This window comes from Haliaeetus albicilla, chromosome 16 (assembly GCF_947461875.1).
Source record: "Haliaeetus albicilla chromosome 16, bHalAlb1.1, whole genome shotgun sequence".
NCBI lineage: Eukaryota > Metazoa > Chordata > Aves > Accipitriformes > Accipitridae > Haliaeetus > Haliaeetus albicilla.
In genome coordinates, this window is record NC_091498.1 from 22,696,962 (window position 1) to 22,720,280 (window position 23,319).

The window sequence follows — 23,319 nt, forward strand, 5'->3', positions numbered from 1 at the left end:
TCCCTGCAGAAGAAGTGCTATAGATTAGGTGCTAATTACCTGGGCTACCACAGTCAGAGAACTACTAAATAGTTCACTGTCAAAATGGCGGGCTACACTGAACAGAGCTTTAAAGAGAACCATCCCACCTCTTACTTCTTCCATACTTTTAATGAATCTGGATGGTGAATTTGAGAGTAAAATTAAGTTTATTATATATGTAGATGACATCATATACAGCTTCAGAATTCAGAGCTGCCGTGTTAAGTTGGGAGAAGCAAGCTAAGGAAAAAAAGTAAATAAAGGATGAAATTCAACGACAAGAACAATTTCCTTCCTTGCTTAATAGAATATAGTCAAATATTGCATTCGCTAAGTCTTTTGACATCATCTGTAATTTGGTATCTTCTCCTTTCCAAAAAGCCTGTTTATCCTGCTATGAAAGTAAATGTAAAAGGTTTGACAAGTTGCTTACTGGTGCCCATATTGGTTGTTACCCATCTATGTCAGGTTTCCCCACCACTGCAGTGCTGTTGAAAGGCTTGGTTGCTACAGTTCTTAGAAAAATCCTGGAATAAGGTTGACTTGGTTCCTAGCTCTTCCTTTTTAAAGGTAGACTGTATGTTTTGCCGCTTTGTGGTTCTCTACAGGCTCTCGGAGATAATTCATCAAAGCAGTCTTGGAGCTGTCAGCAGTTTTAAGTCTCCTGGGATAAGGTTCACCAGGCAAAAGCCAGTTTGAAAATTTCTCTCATGTGAATACTTGTAATGTTTCCTTCTCCAAGGCTGATGTCTTAAAGCTCCCTGTCAATGAGGACTTGAGGTGTAAGCCACCTGATTGGTGCTGAATGCTTTTAATGTGTCTGGGGAAAAACCAAAAATGCCCTGCATTTAAATGCTATGGTTTTTGTGCTTCAGTGTTTTTCCTGCTGTTCTTATTCAAAGTTAATATGTACTAATTTCTACATTTTATAATATTTAATTTGGGCTTTTTTTGAGATTGCAGAAGAGGTGATGATCACCCAGGTTTGTTCCTTATTACCCTTTTATTTCATTTGCATTGGAATAGTGACTCTTACTCTGATTTGTTCAAAGAACTATCATTTTTCTTTTGGTAAATTTTCTTCTAAGAAATGTACAAAATCAAAGTTCACTGTAGTTCAGTAGTTTTGTTTGTTCTCCATTCTTCTAGTGAGGATCTCAGACTCAAACGTTCAGCCATGTTACTTTCTCTTCTGATGCCCTTGAGCAGTTTGCGAGGGCTCCTACAGATTTGATTCTGACTGTGTTCTTTATCTTCTAAACTAAATGGTGTGCGTTTCAGGGTCTTCCTGGATGTCTTGTCCTGCTTTGTTCCTTTCTCAACTGTTTCTTCCTTTTCCAGGAAGTCTTAGAATGATTTCCCTGGCTGGTGGCTGTGTTCTGTGCACCATGATAGCAGTAATGTACTGTTCCTCCCCAGATACGCTCAAAAGTCTGTCTTATGCTGTCTTCTGGGGGCTAGAGGCAAGTGTACATGAGCCTAATGTATAAGGTGACAGCAAGTCTCTTCTGCCTCCCTCCTCCCCCTCATGTTATTTTTCATGTTGGTATTCTGGGTTAGATGAGTTACCCTAATGAAGGTGTTGCAGCTTCTATAAATCATTAGCAACTCAAGAGCTGTTTTAACATACAGATGTCTAGGGTCCACTGTAGCTTCTTCCTTGTCAAGAATGACCCTTTCCCCTTGTGTTAGGTTGTTGTATAGCTCATTGTCACTTACCTGCAGCATTGCTTTGCCTTTTCCTCTTGAACTCAGTTTAAAGCTTGGGTTACCAAGTTGATGCACAAAGTCTTCTTTTTTCCTAGTTTCTTGAGAGGTCCTCCGTCCTTGCCAACAGTTCCTTGAAAACAACCTGAGGGTCACATCAAGAATCCATGTCTTTCCCATGTTGCAGATCGCAGGTGTATTTCGTTCTAAAGTTTTCTGATGAGGAAGAAAATCAGTTGACTTTATGGCTGGTTCTGATGAAAAAAAAAAGTTGGTGTATTTGCTTCATGCTCCTGTTTGATTTAAAACGGAGACACATAGTAGGTCTCTTACTGCTTATTTGGGAAACTTCTGTTTGTTAACCTTTCTTTTTTACAGGTGTGGGTGCAGGGTTTGGTGGGGCGTTTTTTTGTCCTGCTGTTAAGGCTGGTGACTTGAGGGGAGAAGATGCTCCTGAAACACTTACGCTACAATTTGGCCTCTGTGCAGTAGTAGCACGATGGGTATGCAGAGGAACATGGCAGTTCTTCAAACCTTTGATGTCTATCTTTCAATGGCATTTTATGCAGAAAGCTTCATATTATCTTGTGGCTGCTACAAGGCAGCTTCATTCAGGTTTAAATTCTCAAAATTACAATATACTTCCGAAGCTATTTAGAAAGTCTTACATCCCCTCCAGTGGTGATAGGTCAACTATAAAACCTGAGGGCTGTTGGTGTTACGTACTTTCTAGTTACCTGAGAATTAAAAAGAGTATTCTTAATGAATTTTTTTACCTTCTAAGCTGAAAATACCTTTCAATGTTACTTGAGCCTTACCCAATTTCAGTGTGAGTTCTAGTAATCTGTCACTAATACTTCAACTTGAAATGAATTTTTTTCTCTCTACCTCCCTTCCCCAAGGGCAACAGCCATTCTGGCATACTTACCCCAGGAACTTCTAGGTACTTCGTGTTATGAATATTTTCATCAAGATGATATAGGACATCTTGCAGAATGCCATAGACAAGGTACGATTATTAATAATTCAGCAAAGAAATTTTGTAAAAATATTGGGAAAAGTTGCGTATTAAGAAAACCAAACAAACTGGAAAAGATTCAGCTATTTCTGTTTGCAAATGCTTTAGTGAAGAACATTGTGCTGCATGTGCCAAACAATATGATTATCTTAGACTTCCATGGATTTTTAGTGAATATTTGAGGTTCAGGTTGGGTGTGAGGAGATGACTGCAGAAATAACATTTTTCTGTGGGGGTGAAGGGAGGAATTAACTGAGCTTTCCCTGATAAGGGCTCTGCTTATGTAGTGGTGGTGCCTCTTTGACACAAGGTTACTTGCTTTCTGCCCATCTTTAGTTTTGCAGACAAGAGAAAAAATTACAACTAACTGCTACAAGTTTAAAATAAAAGATGGCTCTTTTATTACATTGCGGAGTCGCTGGTTCAGTTTCATGAACCCTTGGACCAAAGAAGTAGAATACATCGTCTCAACAAATACAGTTGTTTCGTAAGTATTTTCCTCTTAGCAAATGCATGTAAATGCTGATTGCTTTGCCCTGTTTTCAGATGAGATTTGACCTAAATATGTGCACTTCTATATGACAGTAGGTGTCTCCTCCAGGTAACGCCCAGAACTGCATATCTGGGGAGAGGGGAATTGGTTTAATAACTGCAGTAGTTTAATATCTATTTATTAAAGCCTGCAGAAATACAGATATTTTCTTTCTTTGGGAAAACCTGGGGTTCCAGTCTTTGTCGGGACTTACGGGAGATGCATTTCTTTGCTTTTTGAAGGGACTTCCCCATCCCTTTTCTTTTTACTTGAGGGTTCTGTACCGGTGCAGTGACTTTGCAGTAGAATAACTGCTGTAGAGGAATTCTCTTACAAGAGAAGCTGTTTGGGTTCTGCATTGCACAGTTTGACTTGTAACATGGTGGTTTATTTCGGTTGTTCACCTAGCCTTGGTGTCAGTCACAGTGCTTCTTTCACAGAGGTGATGGTGACTCACAAACTACTTAAACCCTGAAGTATTCCATTGTGACACACTGGCAGAGTGACTGTTTTGCAGGGTTTTTAATCACTGATTCTTCTAATTCTTGAAATCCACAGCACCAACGTACTTGATAGTGGAGATGCAGCCTTTCCACAGCTTGTGGCTTCTCCACACAGCATGGACAGCGTGCTTCAGGCTGGAGAAGGTAACTGCTGTACTGTGAGGCAATTATTGGCAGTCATGCCTTGTTAGCAGCTAATCCTGCATGCACAAATTTGCTGCACTTTTGCATTGAGAATTTGTTAATATCTTAAAGAAAAATAAGCTTTAGGGCAAAAGAGTGCTAATGCAGTTCTTGCCTTGTTGAACTTAAATGCCAACTTTGGATCTAAGCTGGTCAAAGGAGAAGTGAATCAGCCAGTTAAAAGAAACAAGTATAAACAGGGTTGGAGGAGTGACATAGAGGAGCAATGCTTGCCTTCGTGGATGGTGCTATTTGTACATCATCCAAGAGTGACTTCAAGTTCTGTAGTCAGTGCAGATGACTACTCAGAGGGTGAACGGATCATAAATACAGTCTGGCCGTTTGGCTTATTGCCCCTCACCTGCCCTTGATTTGACTTTTTGTCAAGACATGAAGACTGACCTGTGGTGATCATCGTGGACTTGTTATGAGTGCTGCAGATCACCAAACCATCTTTTACAGTGGGTGGTGTGCAGCATAATGTGGAGCAGAGCTTGGTGTAGTAATGAAGTATTAGTGGAGCAGAGGGGAAGTGTGGTAGAGTAGAAGGATGCAGTGACAGACCATGGATGAAAGACAGGGGAAGAAGGATGGTGATAGTACTGAGATTCTTTCTGAAGACTTGGGCACCATTGCTTTTAGAGACCCTATTTACTAGATACTATTTTTATCACCTATGCCTTTGTAGCTGTAAAGCAAGGATATTGCAGATCTGGAGTTGCTTTGTAAGTTGTACACAATACACTTAGCAGAACAGTGCAAGACTTTGGCAAAGCTGGGCTTTTCAGTTATCTCTGTTGTGAAAAGCGAGGGTCAGTAAGTGCAAGTATGGAGGAGGAAAGGTGGCAAAGCATGGGGCAGCTGACAGTGGTAGGAAGAGAAGCTGCCATGTAGGCTCGATGGTTAGTAATTGAAGGTAGAGTAATGGCAGTAACGTGGTGTCTGGGCATCCTGAGAATGAAATAAACAAAATAACAGAACAAACTGTTCTGTAATAGGATAAGCTTCTTGCCACAACACAGCCTTTGGAAAGAAACCAGATGTATAATAACATTATACTGATAGTTCTTGTCCCCAGAAAAGAAATTTAACTGAGTGAAGTTTAATTTCAAGTGGTTCTGGGTCTGGTAAGGATTTGATGACCTTTTAGGTGAACCTTCTCACCTCCTGATGGGTCTGAGACATAGAAACTGAGGATTGCTATTGTTAAATATGAATTTCCAAAAGAAGGCAATTATCCATTATGGATAAGCAATGCTAAGGGTTTTCTTGCCCTTTCAGTACGTGATCTTTTCTTTGCTATGCCTTGGAGTATATTGGGTTCCTTCCTGACTACCTCTCAAGTGTTGTGCAAGTGTCAAATCACATTAATGTAACAGTGAGCTGCTAACTGTTCAGACCTCACTTTATCCTCAATTTTTAGGTACTTGCAGTTACCTACAGGGGGTTTATTTATGTTCATCGGGTAGCTTGGGCGTACCCCATATAGGATGGAATATGTGCTGGCAGGTTCTTCACACAAAGCAAAGAAGAAACATGTTTGGACATGACCCTATTCAGGGACAGGATAAAGCAGGTCTGACAAGCTAGTCTGTACCGACTCTGGACAAGAGGTACTACCAGATGCTTGACACAGCCCGGTTCTGATTAAGAGTGAGGAGATGTTGTGTACCTGCTGGCACAGAGGGATGTCTAAGAGACATAGCATAACTCAGCACAAGTCAGAGCTTTACATACATTTGAAGGTACTCACCAGTTGGTGGAATTGTAAATAAATATGGTTCAGAAGGTCCTGCAGCTTGTCAAAGCGTGCCTAAATACAAATGCTTTTTGGAAAAGGTTTGCAAGCTTTTCTCTGACCTTAAGATACCTACTCGTTTTAGGTGGCCCAAAAAGGACCCATCCTGCTGTGCCTGGAATTCCAGGTGGAACAAGAGCCGGGGCAGGTAAAATAGGGAGGATGATTGCTGAAGAAATCATGGAGATTCACAGGTGAGAAAAAACGGTATGAAGTTAGAGGAACCAGTATTGTTCTTTAGGAGGAAATTAAGGAAGCCTTTCTTCAAGCTGGATACAGAATGATACAACTGTATTTTGTCAGTAGACAGCTACAGCTACCTATTCAGAATACCTGAGGCAGTCAAAGCCCATAGTGAAAGAATGAAAAAGTTAGAGCCATCCAGCTTTCTACTGTAAAAGACTAATATTGGGACTTTTTTTGTAATGGTGATAATTATCTGTTTACCAGAAACAGTAGTTAAAAAGAACAGCTAACTAGAAACAAATTCCTTTCCAGACTATTCTTTTTCCAATGACTTAAGGGTGTAAGTGGCACAACCTCCAAATGCCAAAGCTATTGACTACGTGCCAAAAAAGCAATGTTTGTTTTCAACTCAGATGCTTTTAGAGTTGTTAGATATGTAAGTTCAGCTTGTGCAGTTCTCCCATAGCTCTTTGGGTAAGGACACAATGATTAAGGTAGCTCTGCCTTCCCAGGGGCAGCCTGTCTAAAATTCATGATGTAGGTCTCTGGTTTAAACAAGAAGTCCTGCAGCACCCTTCAATAAGGGACTGTAGTAATCATAGCTGTCTCTCAGAACAGCCATCTCCTCTTTCTCACCTGTGTGACCAGCTACTTTCAACGGGTATCACTTAATTTTCTACTGGCTAACAATCCCCATTCTTCATGAATTTCCTCTTGGGAATTGTTCGCTTTTCTATAAAAGTGGTCTCATCCAGCAGATGTTTAGTGGCAGTAACTTAACCATACTGAGCTGCAATTCAGGAAAACACGAAGTCTGTTTCCCATAGATTTGTTTCTGCTGCAGGCCAGACTACTTACATCATTGTTTAAGGGAACAGCAGACCTATCATGTAAGGCTTCTTTCCCATCTATAAGAATAGAAAGAAAGGGGAGGAAGAAAAAAAGCCACACCAAGGCTGAACCAATACTTTGAAACTTAACCATCCCTTTTAGTAGCTGTAAAACACTTAGTTAGCCTCAGTGAGTGTAGCAGTATAGCTTACCACCCATGTCTTCATTTCATTTCAAGACCCTGGGTTAGTTCCAGTCCTTTTTCAGCAGCTGTTACTATTTTCCAAAGCTGCCTTCTGTTCAGCTTTCCCAGGGGAACTCTGCCAAGGATAAGATTCCCATTTCCATTGCTTTTCTCTGTTAACTACCCCTCCTCCCTTTAGTTGAAAGATTTGTTGGTTCTACAGTTAGTGAATGATGTATTAATAAAAAAATGGTATTTGATCAAGCTATGGAAAATTGAAGTGAAAAATGCTGCTCTGGACAGTTTAAAAAAAATTAACTGTATCAAATGTCCAGTGTACTTCTGTATGAGTAGCTCACTTAAGGAGTCTAGGTTACTGTGACTGAGGCAGCTTGAATTCTTAGCCAGTCTAAATTGAAGTAAAATAGAAAAAAACCTGAGGCTTTGCTCAGTACCCAGGACCTTTCCCTTCTGACTCTCTGTGAAGGCTGTACAGGAACAAATAAAGGGAGGGAAGGGAGGTAAAGCTTGCAGACTGAGCAAGCTGGACAATTTATACCCAACTGTTCATCTAGCTGCAGATAAAACCGTTGCTTCTGCTGATTTGTTAAACACTGAAAAAGTGAGGAAATTACAAAAATGAAGTTCATGCTTTTAACACCTTATGCCACCTGACATTGAAGTCGGCATATAAAACTCCAAGTCCAAGTTTCAAAGTTTCTGGTAAATTCATTTCCTATTTTATCCATATTTTAGGATAAGAGGATCATCACCTTCTAGCTGCGGTTCAAGTCCATTGAACATTACCAGCACACCACCACCCGACACATCCTCCCCAGGAGGCAAGAAGGTAAGAACAAGCTTTACAAACAGTCTTGTAGCAGTAGGGGCAAGCAACATGAGATTGTGCTTGTAAAATTACATGTGGCTGTTTGGCTGAAAAAGTCTGACAGCAAGTCAAAGTATACTGGTGGCTGAAATCCCTTTACAGTAGTCCCTAAAGTGCAGAGACCAGTAGTTCTTGAACACTGGCAGCTTTTGAGATCTACCTGCTCTTTAGATTTTTCACTTTTTTTTTTTTTAACAGAGCTGCAAGAAACAGCTCTCATCTCTCGTGATCCTCCAAAAACTCTTTAACACCACATACTGGTGAACACTGGAAGTGCTATCATTTGAGTGCTGTGCTCAAATGAATCACAGCAGTTTTACTGTACTGCTGTAGCAAAACTATGACAATTAGATGCTTTACTGTGCACCAACAGTTTATTTTTAAACCAATACCACGTACCATGCCTTGTTCTAAGATTGCTTGAGTAGCACTCACATACCATTACCAACACTTAACCACCTGAACACTTATACTGGCTGCATTTAAGACATCTAGTAAATTGCTGCTTACGGTGGTTATATTCAAGGCAAGAAAAGCACTTATCCAAATCCTTATTCTGTGCATTTGAACACTGCCTCAGACTCAGTTAACTTTTTTTTCCCAGAAATTATGATGACTATACATAAGAATTGCTTGTACTAGAGCATATAGCTGACAGTAAATATTTCTATTTCTGCCTCAATTTGTTCTTGAAATAAAACTTGAAAGTTGAAACAAACAGTTATAATTCTAGGAATAGTTATTCTTGCTCCTTCCGCCCTACAATAATTCAATACCTACATATAGTAGGGGCTACTGTAAATGGAATAAAGAAAAATACACAGAGAGAGCTGGGTACTTCTAACAGGCTAACCCCTCAATATGTCTCCTTGGTTAGAAGACTACATTTGCTATAAACACCACAAGTTCCAGCTGATGCTGCCCTCAGAAGGGAGCTCACAAGTACTTACTTTCAAGTGTACACACATCTGAGCAGTTCAAAACTATGGTTCAAGTTCAGCTATTCACTTGCTATTTAAGAATCCTGGAGAAGGCTCTTCTCTTCCTGGTGAGCTCTGGTGTACACAGTGCTGCTGTGCTGCACTGTACCAAAAAATGGTTAGGCTTGTGATCCAGGAGCAATGCTCAGCTCATGCAGTCTGTCTCTAGGAGGATTATACTTCTAAAATTAAGGATCTTAGTTGACAGTACTTTACATATAATGTATTTGTAAATTCAGAAGCATTCTGTAGTTATCTGTAATTATTATCACTTGCAGATGGAATACTTACAAAGATGCCCCACAGAAATCCCGAGGACTTTTTCTAGTAGCTGTTCAGAAGTTACTTGCAGAAGTTTAGCATATAGCACTGACTTGATCTCTTCCCTTCTGGTGGTGATACGCTATCCATCTGACATCTGCTTGATGGGCATAATACAGGGGAAGTAGCTCCTAGTTTACAACTAGTCTGATTAGCTAGCCTTTAGGTAGTGCTTTTTTTTCTGGAAGCCCACCTTCCCTGTATTAAAAATCCCAATATAGGACAATTTAAGAGTTAATGCAATATTTCATGCTGTTTCATGGCTTCTGTGTTTTCTTTCAAGATCTTGAATGGTGGCACTCCAGACATTTCTTCAGCTGGGTTATTGTCTGGGCAAATCCAAGATAACTCTGGTTACCCATATTCTGACAACTCCTCTATTCTCGGTAAGTGAAGTCATGCACTAACATGCCTCAATACCAACTAAACAAATATAGCCAACTCAAACAAGATGGCTGTTTTTAGCAGTAACTTGTTTTCACCATCTGCAGGCTGTAGCTGAAGCATAAGGCCCATAACCTACCACTGCCTGAAGAGCAGCCTGGCAATCTATTTTGCTGGCTTTATATTGTAATTTTTTTTTTGATAGTACTTGGAAGCCTCTTTTCTCTTGCTGGATAGGTGTGAATTAGCTGAACTCACCTGCTTTTTGTGAATGCTTTTACACAACTGAAGACAAGAAGAAAAGCTAGGCTGACTCCTAGATGTTAATCATCTACTTACTGTTGAAGTATAGCACATAAGGTTGTCTTTGTTAGGCATACTGGTCATTTCGGAGGAGTGACCTAACCTTTGTCCTCTGACACCCTGGTATCAGTGGTTTCCCTGAAACTATGGCAACCTGTATATCGAACAAATGAATACTCCCAAAATAGTTCAGCCTGTTCAGATATCCTACCTCAAGTCATACAGCAAGGGCCCATAGCAAGTGAAGTGAACAAAACTTCTGATACCTTACTGTATTTATGCTTACAGGGGAGAACTCTCATATAGGCATTGATATGATTGACAACGATCAGGGATCAAGCAGCCCTAGCAATGACGAAGCGGCGATGGCAGTAATAATGAGCCTTCTTGAAGCAGACGCAGGTCTTGGTGGCCCTGTAGACTTCAGTGATTTGCCATGGCCCTTGTAAATGATGCACCTGGCTTCAACATCCAAATATCAAAGTGCATTTACTGGTGGAGTTCTACAGTCTGTGAAACTTGTTGGACTGAGAAGCTTTTATGTATGAATTTCGTAAAAGCTGTATCAGAATGCAACTCATCCTACTATGTGTAACTTCAGACAAAGTGGAATAACCTGCTACAGTGTTCTGTGTTGATTTGGTTAGCTGTGTATAGCTTACAATACCTGTATATTTTGGATTCTGTTGTTTGAAATTTTTTTTAAATCACTGTGCAACTCACTGGCATCAGTGGTAGCTTTTATATGCAAATGACCATTTCAGATGTATGGTGTGTTTTTACACTGCAAAACAGTCCCCATGTGGATATTTCTTATACTAATTGTACCATAAAGCTGTTTATTCTTTCTTGTAAGAATCCTTTACTATAAATATTGTTAAAGTGTAATGTATTAGACAGTTAAATATTTTTAAAATAAATGTTTCCCTTGTTCTAAGATGGAGCATTTACTTTGATAAATAAATTTGATAAAACCCTGCTGAAGGTGCATGCTAGAAGTAATGGTATTTATCATTTCTTTAGCCTTGGGGGGGAAAGGGAGGAAAACCCATGCCTTACATACATACACTTACAAGACTTTGTCACTACAATAAATTTCTAGAGAAGCTATTATTACTTACTCCTACATTCAAGTTTATACTAAGAAAAACACAACAGTAGCGTAGGGCTGACATTACCAGATTTCTCTTTAAGAAATACTTGTTTTTCACTTTAATATTGACCATCCTTCCCTGAAGAAAGAAGAGAAACTACTTTCAAAATTCATCTGAATACTTAATCTCATTTACAGATAATTCAAACCCACTAAAATAATGGAAACTTTATTTGCATGAAAAACTTGTTTACAATCATTAATAAATGAAGAATGAACCATTTGCATTTTCCTATTTCATGACACTTATGAAAAATGTATTAAATAAATATTTGTGAACAGATTAAGGTAAGGCAAAATTTAAGATAAAGCCCCTATCCATTGTTCACAATTTTTGAACATGGCTCACGCTGCAAACAAGTGAAAAAATTCACTAAAGAACTTTGAGTTTAACAAGATGTTACACGGGTAATTGAATCATGTCCTCAATCCAAAAACCCAATAGTAAGTAGTTTTGTGCTCAACCATATACAATAACTTTAAAAGGGTCAATCTATTCAGAGCAAAACTATTTACAGTTAATACTTTTGATAGAAGCACTTTGTTAGTATTGTGCAATACATTTATAAAAAATGGCTTCAAATTCCATTTATCAACCATTTATAAAGTGCTACTATCAATTCCAATTCCACATTCTAACCCCTGTGTAACAATACCGATGTACACTAGCCACCAGCATCCCATTGTTTTTTGATGGGCTTAAGAGTGAGGACAGTCCAGCATACAAATCACCAATGTCACAAACCTACTGGTAAACACATACATGTACGTCACTGTAACCCCAGGATGTTTGATCTGTACTCTTTCAAAAACAACCAGGTACTCCCTTTGGTCTTTTCAAAGGTCCATACTGCAATATCCTAAACACTGTTACACAATGGAAAAAACTGGAATTGCAGTGTATGAGTCGAGTACAGAGTCACTTTAAAGTAGCATGCTTTTGTTTTAGTAAGAGTCTAGATCAGAGAGGTGGGTTTTGTCCCTCAGTATCCATCTCACTGTTATTAGGTGGAGGATGAATAGGCAGAATATCCAGCTCGTCTACTTGGGGGGTAGGATGCATTACCACAAGCTGGTCCTGGGGTATATCTGCCGCTGCTGCTGCTAAATTTGTAATAGATTTGCTTTTCACGCACTGAAAGTCAACATGCCGACTCTTTCCTTCCTCCTTCTCCCACGACATCCGAATAAATGGTCTTTGGACGTAGTTGTAAATCACCTCTGGCCTTCCGCCCGGTCGCTTTTTCACTTTCTCTTTGTACGTAGGGTAACCTAAGAAACAGAGTACAGCAGGAGTTAACATTTCCTGTACAGTTTAGTTCAGGGTTTTCTTTTACAAAAAGGCAGCATGTGAAGCGTAGTGAAGATTAGAAGTTGTCACCATCAACATCCTGAATAGCAACAGATGCCATCAACAGCGTTGTTCTTTCTTAATGTTATCTATGCAAGGAGAACCTGCAGTCAGCAGTTTAGCTACCAACCAAATCGTAAGGAAGGAGGCTACACTGCTATCGGTAATTAATATATTGCCACCAGACAACTCTTCCTAACTTCACAGGCAAAGCTAGTTGCTCCTTCCTTTAGCCAAAAGCAAGACAGGTGTTTCTAAAACACTGTGACCTGGAAAGCAGGAAATGAGATCTCAGAAGTAGAGAACAGTGTCACTCTGATCTGTGGTTCAGGTTCCCAAGTGGAGTCCTAGCACATTCCTCCCAGCTCACCAAATGATGAAAATACATCGTTTTAGACCAATTATCAGTTCTGGTTATGCTGTGTTCAAGTCATTGCTCCCCTCTGCCTAAGCAATAATTTTCCTTACTAGAAAGTTACATAATATTATGGGGCACTAGCATTAAAAAGTTTAGTCAAACAGTTGTTCTTTTGTCTAAAAAAAGAAATGCCAGCAGAAATATTCTGGTATTAGCCAGCATTACACACAAAACCAGTTCTTGTTTAGTTGAATGGCATGTCAGTCTGAAGGCTAACACCTTCAGCTGAACTTACTTAAGAGATCACAAGCAGTTAAAAGCATTTGCTTTTGGTTGGCAAACAACAAACATAACTATGACAACTTGCTGAGTGAATGATGGAAATCCTGCAAATTATAAAGGCTGGATTTTTAAATATTTGGGTCAACAATCAAAAGGAAAATGAAATGCAAAGAAACCCACTTGTTATATTCACAATAAAAATCTAACGCTGCTTAATGTAGTTGTCTTTTGCAAAGCTGGAGCTGAGATTTACTTGCCTCCTAACTTAAAAGATATTTCAGATTAATATTTCTTCACACTTCAATGATCCGTTTGGTAGTTTTGTATTTCCTGAAAGAAAATATTTATCTGCCACTTAACACCAAATTTTTCATTTCAAGTCCTGAAAAGGACACCAGACCAAGAACAGAATACACAAAGCTGTAAAAATGCATCATTACTTCAAATAAAAGTACAGAGAAGATTTTGCGTGAAAACTAAAGGGCAAATGGCATGAGTTGCAAGTCAGTAGAAACCACCTAAGTTACTCTGCAAACAGTGCAGCAGCCAGATACATCTTGTAGACCAGTCATGAGCTTGTAATCGGGTTTTCCAGCTGGACCAGTTTTTATTGGGTACCACTCCCCCTCTTGCCATTTTATCATCTAATCTCAATATGAAAGACAATACCAACCCTTATTTTTTCAACTACAGAGATGATCATAAAGCAGAGAAGCACAGCAGACCTTCTTCCCCATAGAATTAAGTGTGCAAGCAATGCTTCTCTTACCTTCAATGCCCAGTCGGATCTTTTTGAGCCCCCTTTCCTTCAGAACTGATTTGGCCACATCTCGATTTTCAATGTATTTGAAGAATCTATACAACTTTGTGCTGTAAATAACTAAAAATACATTTTAATGAGGAAAAACTATTCAAAGATTAAAATTCTAGTCTTAAAACACAAAGATTTATCTTTTTCACTGTTTTGCTTTGTATTTCTATTTCAGAATAGGGGGAGAGACTCAAGAACTCTTGAGAAAAATGGCTGAAGGCACTGTGAAATGGGCTGGTTACACATCTTTTCCCCTATCAATTTAGTCTGTTTTATTCACTTAGGGTTTTTTTCGTTGGATTTAGGAGTGCAGTAGGACAATTCACAGAGCAAACCACATTATATACTCCCAACCTCACCTCCACAAAAAAAGACATGTCAATTTTTTTCCCTTTTTGATCGAATTCCTGCAGACATTAAAAAAATCTTTCCATTCTGCTTGCCATTATACGAGAGGTCTGCAAATGAGTTTCAGAAAACCCCGACCTGTGAAGCAGAACAAGATGGCACCTTTGAAATTTAGATTATAGCACCTTAAAAGAAGGGACTGGGGCCGTCAATCCCATATAGCTGCAGAGATCCAAATCTACTGTTCATGAAAAGTATAAAGGTAAAAGGTAATTGTGTGCCTAATGACTTTGGGTAGGGGGTATTTTTAATTGACATCTTTCAGACATAAAGGTCCTAGAAACCTGAGCAAATTGTGTTACTACATTAGAACAGCCACATTTGATCTTATTCACATCGAGCCTCCCTTCTTCAGGAAGAGCTGCAGAGGTTTGGATGCTCCAAAAATGTAAGGTGGGGTTTTTTTGGTGGTGTTTTGTTTTTTTATTAAATAAAAAATAAAAAACAACAAACAAAACTGCAATACTTAGAAGTCTCTTCAAAGAAGACTTTATACTGAAGTACAAAGAGTATTTCAAGCTCCTACCTGCCCCCACAAAACCCTGAAGTTTTCACACTGAAGGAACATTTTCAGCTACAAGGACAGCACTGATGCAGGGAAGGGCACTCCATTCACAGGTGCTTTAACTCATCTATACACCCAACTGTTATAATTCTAAAATACTAATAGACACTTCCCCCCCCCCCCAAAAAGCCCCCTCTAGTTGTTCTCCCACAGTATACATGACTCCTAGCCACTTTTCTCATCAAGCTCTTTCTGAAAGAGTATTCCCTTCCCCCTCATTGACTGGCAATACCTTAATAATAAAACTTACCTTCTCTTTTTAATTAGATTTGAACGTAGCATGCAACATATGCTTCTATGAAGCAAAATATTAAGCAGAACTACCAAAACTAAGTTGGCTTTTTTGTGAGGCATTAGGGATGTTGTAAAGACTTTGCTAACACCACTTATGTACAAAAAAGTTAAATCAACACATTTACTGCTACCTCTGCCATAGTGTCGCTTGGTGGAAACAATGAAAATAAACTTACTTTGTGAATACTCCTCTCCCATTTGTGGGGGATACTCTTCATCCCAGTCAACAACATCATCATCTGTGAGCACAACAATGTGGCACTCCCTCTCACCACTTTGGGCACTGGCTACCATTAATGGGAGAATCATTTCTTCCAGATAAAACTCAAACTGTTTGCGTGCACCATCATTTGACAGTTCATGCATGAGAGCACCTGGAACAAAATTTTAAGCATAGGCACATTTCAAAGCTTGGTAAAAAAATGAAGGCAGGAATAAGAAACACAGCAGTTCTGTTGAGTTTGTAGTATTTACTGCAGGCAGCTGTAAAGACATTTAGTCTATTAGTTTGTATAAGATCAGAACTTTTTCAAATGTTTATCAGAAGCCCCACTAGAAGTTCAAACTAACAGGACTGTCCTGCATATATTAACATAATGTTGGGCAGACGGAGAAGTGACTCTGAGGAGAATTCCCTCATGTTTTACTACTGCTAAGCATTTAGTAACTGTGTGCAAGACTCCTCTTGGGCTTCGTAAAAGAAACATTATTTAAGTCAGTTGCTGAAAGAGCAGAGTATGCAACCCACTTCTCATAAGCAGTAGCATAAAAACAAAGCCTCTTAAAACCCTCGCAGCATGAGCTGCTAAGTCCTTCTGCTAAGGACAAAGTGCACCGAGAGCGTGACTCAGCAGGCAACATGCCGCGAGGTCGGTGAAGACACAGGTGCCCTGCGCAGATCTCGCAGCTGGGATGCCACAGCTTGGCCCTGCGCCGGGCTCTGCACTGCGCAAACACCATGGGATCAGAGGAGCCAAAGACACGGGCCAGGTCATTTAAACATTGGCCAAAGCTTCAGCTGTGCTCAGGGAAGGAACGAGCTGAAGAGACACTACACGCTGGGAACCATGATGCACCCTACACCACCAGCAAAGCTGTGCTACTTGTGCTAGCAACACAGCCTAAGTCTCTTAGGCAAGGAGTTGAATAAATTATCCTCACTGTCCTCTGCAAAATAGATACCACTTAATGTTACTGTATCTGTACTGCAAATGCATCAATAGAGTTTAAGTATTCCAGAGCTGACCACAGCAGAAAAATATCTGAATATCAGATATTGAAATATCAGAAACATTATTTTTCAAAAGGTCTTTATTACATAAGAGAAAAAAAAGGATGGATTTTGCTCATGTAGTGTCAAACCATGTCCTTACCTCAATAAAGGATACACTTTGGAATTAACCCCCCCGTATATTTGCTTAAGTTACTTTGTATAATTCAATTTTAATAAATTCTGTACTTACTGAGATCTCTGCATTTAATTGTACTATACTCAAAAGAGATACAGAGATAGTCACACGCTTCTCTCAATTCAGGAATAGATATCCCATCAGGACAGCGTATCACTCCAGTCTTGTAGTAATCCTACAGTAATGCAGCAAACAAAAACCCACAATGCATTTCAACATTCACTGACAGAAACATTTCATCATTTCATTTATGATGCTTTCTCCACAAGCAAACCCCCCAAAATGTAAGAGAGCAACATATGTTAAACTTTGTGAATTTTATTGTCCTCAAATTTATCAATTTTTTTGAGCTGCTTTCAGAGCAGTGAGCTCTGGTTAAAATTGTTATGCAACTGACAACTATTAATACTGATCATTTTGGTGGGTGTATACTGTCTTTTATCTATACTTCGCTCAGCTTTTGCTATTCTGATTCTGCTGACAAAGCAGTATGGCAACTCTACTTCTTGTTTAGATATGAAATACATAAGGGGCCATTTTCTTCTCAGACTGAAGTTTGCTTTTCTCCTGTTACCTGCAGTAAGTTAACTTCCAGTACTCTATTTCATCTAATTTCAGCACAAGAAGGGCTGAATATACCTGAAGTAGGTAAACTAGGTGCATAGGAGAAGGTGAACAAATTTCTGGCAGTCAGTAGTTTTTTGGTTCATTTCATGCATGCTTTCTCTCTCCCTGGCTGTCACATGCACAAGTCTAGAAAACCTACGTGTATTTTCACATCAAGCATTTTTTCCCCTCTAGAGAAAAATACAGAAGAACAGTATTCATTCCATCCACAAAGTCCAGATATGCAGGTAAGCATAAATCAAGAATTTATGCCTCTTAATATTCATAGGGCTTGTCCTAACAGTACTTGCCCCTGAAAACTCACCAGAATAGCACGAAACACAGTGGAACCAATTCCTTCAGCAACTTCATACTCTCCTTTTTCATTAGGACGTGTAAAGTTATGTTCTCTGCCTGATCCAAACATCCTGCTCAAGAATAAAAGTAATTTGGTTAGAATTCCTTACTATGTTTGGGGGGTTTTTTTTGTAAATCTGAAAAGTAAAATGCCAAAAATTGTACTGAAATGGCAGGGAAAAAACAGTCTATTCTCTCTCTTTTGTATGTATGCTGTTCAGTTTGGTTTATGTTTAGCAAGACTACTAGAAAATAGAAAGCAGGGTAGTGTAACTCAGGAAAGTCTAGGTTTATTCTTCAATCTTAACTTGCCAATATCTTTTGATCAAAACAAAAGTTAGACCAGGCCATTTCCTGCCAGTACCAAAGGCAGGGGGAACCTGAAAGGACTCTTCTTTGGCATTTGTGGGGTAATGTAGCAGAAGAACAAGTTTTGTTGGGGAATTCTCATTATTTAAAGACGTTCAAGGTAGTTTAAGAAACAGAGCTTAGCGTTCAAGTACACGCAACTCACCTCAATTTCATTTAAAAGACTTAGTTAATTCAAAATTAAAGTTACACTCTGATGGAAAATACCCATGCTTAAGGGTAGCATGTACAGCATATTTCTCCCCACTAGGAGGCAAGGAAAATTAGACTAAGGAGACAACTATAAGTCCCAAACAGTATCCGATTTTTTAAAAAATGCACCTCTGATACAGAATTACACCCTATGCTTACAAAAAGTATTGCCTTCTACTCTTTATTTACAAATATACCCCAATGGCAAAGCTTTGCTTTCATACACACAAGCCAAAGAAGCAGAGTTGGTGTACTGTGTGCATTTATAACAGAGAATGAAGTAACTTTTTTCTACTTAATAGTTTGACATGTGTTTCCTGACCACTCTTCAAGACAAGAAATAATAGTTAGGAAAAAGGCAGTCTAACAGGATATAGGCTTAAGGCAAATAATACATTCTCATTATAGTTACTTTTACCTCCCAGAACAAACTAGCTAAGCTGTTCCGCTGTTCCTGCTTAGTGTCCTGTGAACTGACATTGGGTGAAAGTGGGTTTATAAATAACTTGCATTTTAGAGCAGTATTTCTGTATCTTTATTAACCTACTTTTGAATTAGCAGAAGATAAAATAAGCTTGTTCCCTGAACCAATCCCAAAGGGAGAATAACTCGGCAACACACGCACACGCAAAAATCTAGTGCATTAGCCAGCACCACTTACTCCGAGGCCAGGCATGGAAAACAAAACTGTTCCACCACATAACTTCACACTGATGCACTCCAGTTTGTTAGTCTGGATACTTATATGTATACATGTATGCATGTATTATGCATAAACAAGTGCCTTACATCAATGATTTAATTCAGTATTACTTCTATTTATTTCCCTTTACAGGTTACACAGAGAAGCATTTTTTGCTTTCTCTGTAACTCTTCCCCAAGTTTTCAAAATAGGAAACCAAGATATTTTTTATTTTTATCCCACACAGTGGTGATTTAAACAAAGCAGAAATTGTTTAATCATATTTATTACCTGTACCTTGGCAAATAGCTTTATATATATGTATTTTAAATATGATTATATCCTTATGGGCTGAGAAACAGGCACATTTTAATGAAAAAGCCAAATCCAAAGTGACACAGATATAAACCTTCATTTCTTTCTTGCCGCAAGTTTGTAAGCGGTATTCTCTACATTTGGACAATGCAAAACCAGCCAGTATTTGAGCAAGTATAGAATCTTTTCCTACCAAGTAAACATGGTAAATACGTTGCTCGTTATAGTTTCTACAGAAAATATTACACGCTTATTGTGGACATTAATTCAACTATTGACCAATTTGAGTGTGAGGTATCTTTGCTGAGAGGCTCTGATCTGTTATAGTATCTATTTGACATTCCCCTGTCCAAAAAGCATTTCAGAAAATAAATGTGCTGAGCTTGAGTGTTGTAAGGGTAGGCCCACTAAGCAAAATAAATTCCTTCAAGGTTTTCCTCCTTGCTATTTTGAAAGAGACTATCTATACTCACTGATTTGTTTTATGAAACAACTAGCTTTAAAAACAAGAGATGGAATGAGGCAGACTGTGTATTCAGGCAGACAGAATACAGCAAGATAGAAGGAAATGAATACATCGTGAAATGTTAATTTACTTATGAACTCTTTCGTCTCTAGCTAACAGAGATCTATTGGCATCTCTGCCAAATACAGAGGAGAACTTACATCTGGTTTTTACTTAAAGACCTTTGCAAATTGATAATATTAAACATTAGCAGATCAGCGCTAGCAATATGAGTTCAACAGCTATTTAAACAGTTTTAATATCTACAAAGCATTTATGGCTCTCTTCTACAGTTAGAGATTAAGGAAAAAAAAACCTCAGATACAAACCTGCCCAACATTGTATTAGGTTGTGCGGTAAAGATAGAAGGATCTACAACAAATCTGGTGTTATCCACTATGAGCGTTACTCGTTCAGAAGTTCTTACATTCCGAGCTCCCTCTTTTCCGTTTTCATATACAAATACCATTTCCCCACCAGCCTTGCAGCTCCCATCTGAACTTGACTGGCTACTGTTTCTGCTGCTGTTCCCCATGCTAACAACTGAACCATTAGGGGAAGTCTTCTGAGGACGAGGGCTGCTTGGTCGAGATGAACTGTGATCCTTTTCTCGATCTTAAAGTGGGGATGAGGTGGAAGGAGAAGAGACAGGAAATGAAATTATATATTTACATGAGCTCTATGCAGTTTGTCTTTCCAGGCACAAAACATGGCAGCTTGGTAACTTAATTACAAATTCTTTCAATTAAATCTATTCTAGTTAAAGAAACCTTCAAACATAACTGTCCATATATGAGATACTGAAGTTTCTACCACTTAGACATCAAAACCACCTCACCTCCCCAAAGACCGTACAAGAAAAATTTAGCATTCTAGTACTGAAAAAGCAACTCAACATAATATAGAAGCTATGCATCATAGCTGGTGTTTAGTGCTGTAGTTCAAAGAAACAAACCAAGTTTTGTCACAAAAAAACTCCAAGTGTTTCCTATATTTCTAAATACCTAAACTCTACCAAATAAAGGGGAAGTCTGTAGTCAGTTAATTTCTTAGAAAAATTAGACTGTTCTTGTGATTTGAACTAAGAGCATCATGTAGGAATACACACTGCAGATGGAAGAAAAAGTTATAACCTATCAAAATAGGGTACTCCCAGCCCAGGGCACACGTAAGAAATCTGGATGTTGTGGCATCAACAAATAATGCCTTTTATTGTATTCTTTTAACAAAAGAGTAATTAAGTTTAAGAATTTTAATCCTGAAATGGCAATAGATCTGAACACACCAGAATGATACTGTCTTGTTGGTGAAGTAACATTCCTGATGCACGGAGTGAGCTGAGATTCTGCTCTTTCGTGGGATGAGTCACGAGATCTGTCACTTGATCTGCGTCTGTCCCTTGATCTCTCATGTCCACCACTTGCACCATGGAGGCTCATTTTTGTGTAGTCTATTCCTTTAGCAACACGAGATGAGGTGCTGAAAACAGAAATAAGAGAAACATTCAACATTTCAAAATTTCAGAAACATGATACATTGAAATTTTAAAGGCATTCATACTCCATGTACATGTTTTGAAGATTAATATTATCCACCTCCATTTTCTTTGTTGTACTCATTTTTATACTTACAAACATGAACAATGATTTGGAACATTAAGTAGACAGCAAAAATTACCTGTTTATTGCTGTGTGATCTACAGAGACACTGTCTGATCATTTGAGCCTGCTTGTGAACCTGTATTCACAGAAATCCCTTCGAGAATAGGTAAGTCAAATACAACTGAGCATTTTTTTTTGATTCTTACTGTTAAATTAAATGTTCTAATCAAACCATGGAATTAAAAGTTAGGGGTCATTTTTTCCAATGAAACCTGTTTTGGAAAACCCTTCTAAGAGCATAGGCTTTTAGTATAGACCTTACTTTTTTGCAACTTGCCCTTTACAAAGGTGGTCAGCCTTAAGCTAGTTGATACATCGAGACACACCAGCCAAGGGTTTATTTCTGTGCATTCTTTTTTAAATTTTCAGTTACTCTTAGAAGGAACAATAGTAAGCCACCACAACCCAGACAGCAAACACATGAACTATATTATTAAAGCCAAGACCTACAGCACTGTCAGTAACAACTAGGACATTTGTTCTAAACTAGCAAATTTTAATGTAACAGTTTAAGGTTGGTTTTTTTTAGACTGTGATTAAGTTGTGTTACTATTCCTTAAATTAAGATACTGATTACATTTTGCAATTATTAAACCTACCAACAAAACCTGTCAGTTACAAGATCCAGTACTCTCAGAAGCTATCTAAAAATTAAATATCAACTTCCAACAGCTATTGTTGAATTTTACCAAAAATACTTATGCCTTTTATTTGTACACTTTAAAACAAAATTTTTATATCAGGACAGCACAGACATATCTGTGTCCTTGCACCCCACTGGAATTCCTAAATCAGTTCCTTTGCTATTTGCCTTTCAAGAGTGGGCATGACAACACTCCTTATTTATGGGTTTAACTGAAGAACTTTCCAAAAGCCTCAGGTACTGGATAACTGAGACACACATCTGCAGAGCTACAAGGTCTGACAAAGAAGGGTCAGAATTTCCCACAGGAACCTCCATGCCCCACTTGCTCACAGGCTGCAAATCCCACAACTTTTACCAAGAGACCTTAAATATGACTGCTAAGAATACTGTAGGATTCAAGAACACAAAGAGGTAAGAATAATGAAGTGACCTAGCTAAGAAAAGCACAACAAATTTTAAAAGCATGAATTGTAGAAGCAAGTTGAGCAGAATGTCCTCTTTTTAAGTTGCTTAGAAGTAATGACAACAACAACAAAAAAAATCTAGGCTATTCAAAAAAGTGAACATCTACCAAGACATGTTTCAGCTTCAGGTTTCAGAGACTGATAAAGAAGAGCTTAAATTGGAACAAAAAGTCTATGATAGATCTTATGCAGTTTACATTGGCACAGAACGAGTATTAGCACAATGCAAAGAATAAGAAATATACCTCTCACCTAAGGAACACAAGCTTCTCCCCACCCCATGTGAATGAGGGAAGGATCTTGCATCCAATAGAGCAGAAGTTTGGTGCAGAGACAATCTACTGCAACACTGTTGCCTGCCAAGCTTAAAATATGCTGCAATAAGACATGCATCTTTAGGATGCGAAGTCAGCCAAAGGTCTATTGAATAATGTAAAAGAACTGCAAGCCTTGCTTATGGCTGGAAATGCTCAGATTTACAGTCCAAGAATAAAGATGATCCAACCACTTTCATTAGAAGGAAACAGAATTTTCCTCAGGACTTTCAATGCAATTCTGAAAGTATTAAGATACATAGCATTTCAGCATGGCTAATGTTGTCTCCTTACTTGTTTTACTTCTCTATTAGAGAAAGGTAAATTCAGTATTATGAAAATGAAGTGCAAAAGTTAGCAAGAATGAGATCAGCAAACCTGCCTTTCAAGAATAACCAACAATTTAGGAAAACATTTGCACCTTTTTCTTCCATATATATATATGCATACAAAACATAACATTTCAATAGGTACAAAATATGCCCACAAATTGTCAGAAGTGTGGACTATAGACTATAATTTAAATCTAACTTGAAGCCAAAGTCTGACCCCTGTTTATACATGATACTCACTACTACTACAGCTAAACTTCCCAAGAAATGGCCAAACTTTAAAAACAAAACAAAACAAACAAAAAAACCCAAACCCCACCCTTTATCTCATCTGCACATTTATATTTGCTCACCATGGTATTACCACCTATCCCACAAAGGGGGTGGGTGGGTGAGTGGGGGTGT

At 38.6% G+C, this 23,319-nt stretch overlaps 2 protein-coding genes across 13 annotated transcripts in view; one reads left to right on the plus strand and one right to left on the minus strand.

Moving 5' to 3' along the window:
* BMAL1 (basic helix-loop-helix ARNT like 1) overlaps window positions 1-10,838 on the plus strand; it is a 53,167-nt gene extending 42,329 nt beyond the window's left edge. For all 8 annotated transcript variants that reach the window (XM_069803920.1, XM_069803919.1, XM_069803916.1 and 5 more), the window contains 7 exons: window positions 2,631-2,737; window positions 3,083-3,233; window positions 3,837-3,925; window positions 5,848-5,956; window positions 7,720-7,813; window positions 9,437-9,539; window positions 10,129-10,838. In XM_069803920.1, the coding sequence (XP_069660021.1) occupies window positions 2,631-2,737; window positions 3,083-3,233; window positions 3,837-3,925; window positions 5,848-5,956; window positions 7,720-7,813; window positions 9,437-9,539; window positions 10,129-10,289 (814 nt within the window). In that variant the 3' untranslated portion in view covers window positions 10,290-10,838. The remainder of the gene's footprint in view (window positions 1-2,630; window positions 2,738-3,082; window positions 3,234-3,836; window positions 3,926-5,847; window positions 5,957-7,719; window positions 7,814-9,436; window positions 9,540-10,128) is intronic.
* A 308-nt stretch (window positions 10,839-11,146) lies between these two features.
* Window positions 11,147-23,319, minus strand: part of BTBD10 (BTB domain containing 10) — a 30,404-nt gene continuing 18,231 nt past the window's right edge. For all 5 annotated transcript variants that reach the window (XM_069803928.1, XM_069803925.1, XM_069803929.1 and 2 more), the window contains 7 exons: window positions 20,783-20,976; window positions 19,827-20,112; window positions 17,403-17,505; window positions 16,526-16,646; window positions 15,239-15,436; window positions 13,754-13,864; window positions 11,147-12,265 (listed from right to left, as the gene is read on the minus strand). In XM_069803928.1, the coding sequence (XP_069660029.1) occupies window positions 11,955-12,265; window positions 13,754-13,864; window positions 15,239-15,436; window positions 16,526-16,646; window positions 17,403-17,505; window positions 19,827-20,112; window positions 20,783-20,936 (1,284 nt within the window). In that variant the 5' untranslated portion in view covers window positions 20,937-20,976 and the 3' untranslated portion in view covers window positions 11,147-11,954. The remainder of the gene's footprint in view (window positions 12,266-13,753; window positions 13,865-15,238; window positions 15,437-16,525; window positions 16,647-17,402; window positions 17,506-19,826; window positions 20,113-20,782; window positions 20,977-23,319) is intronic.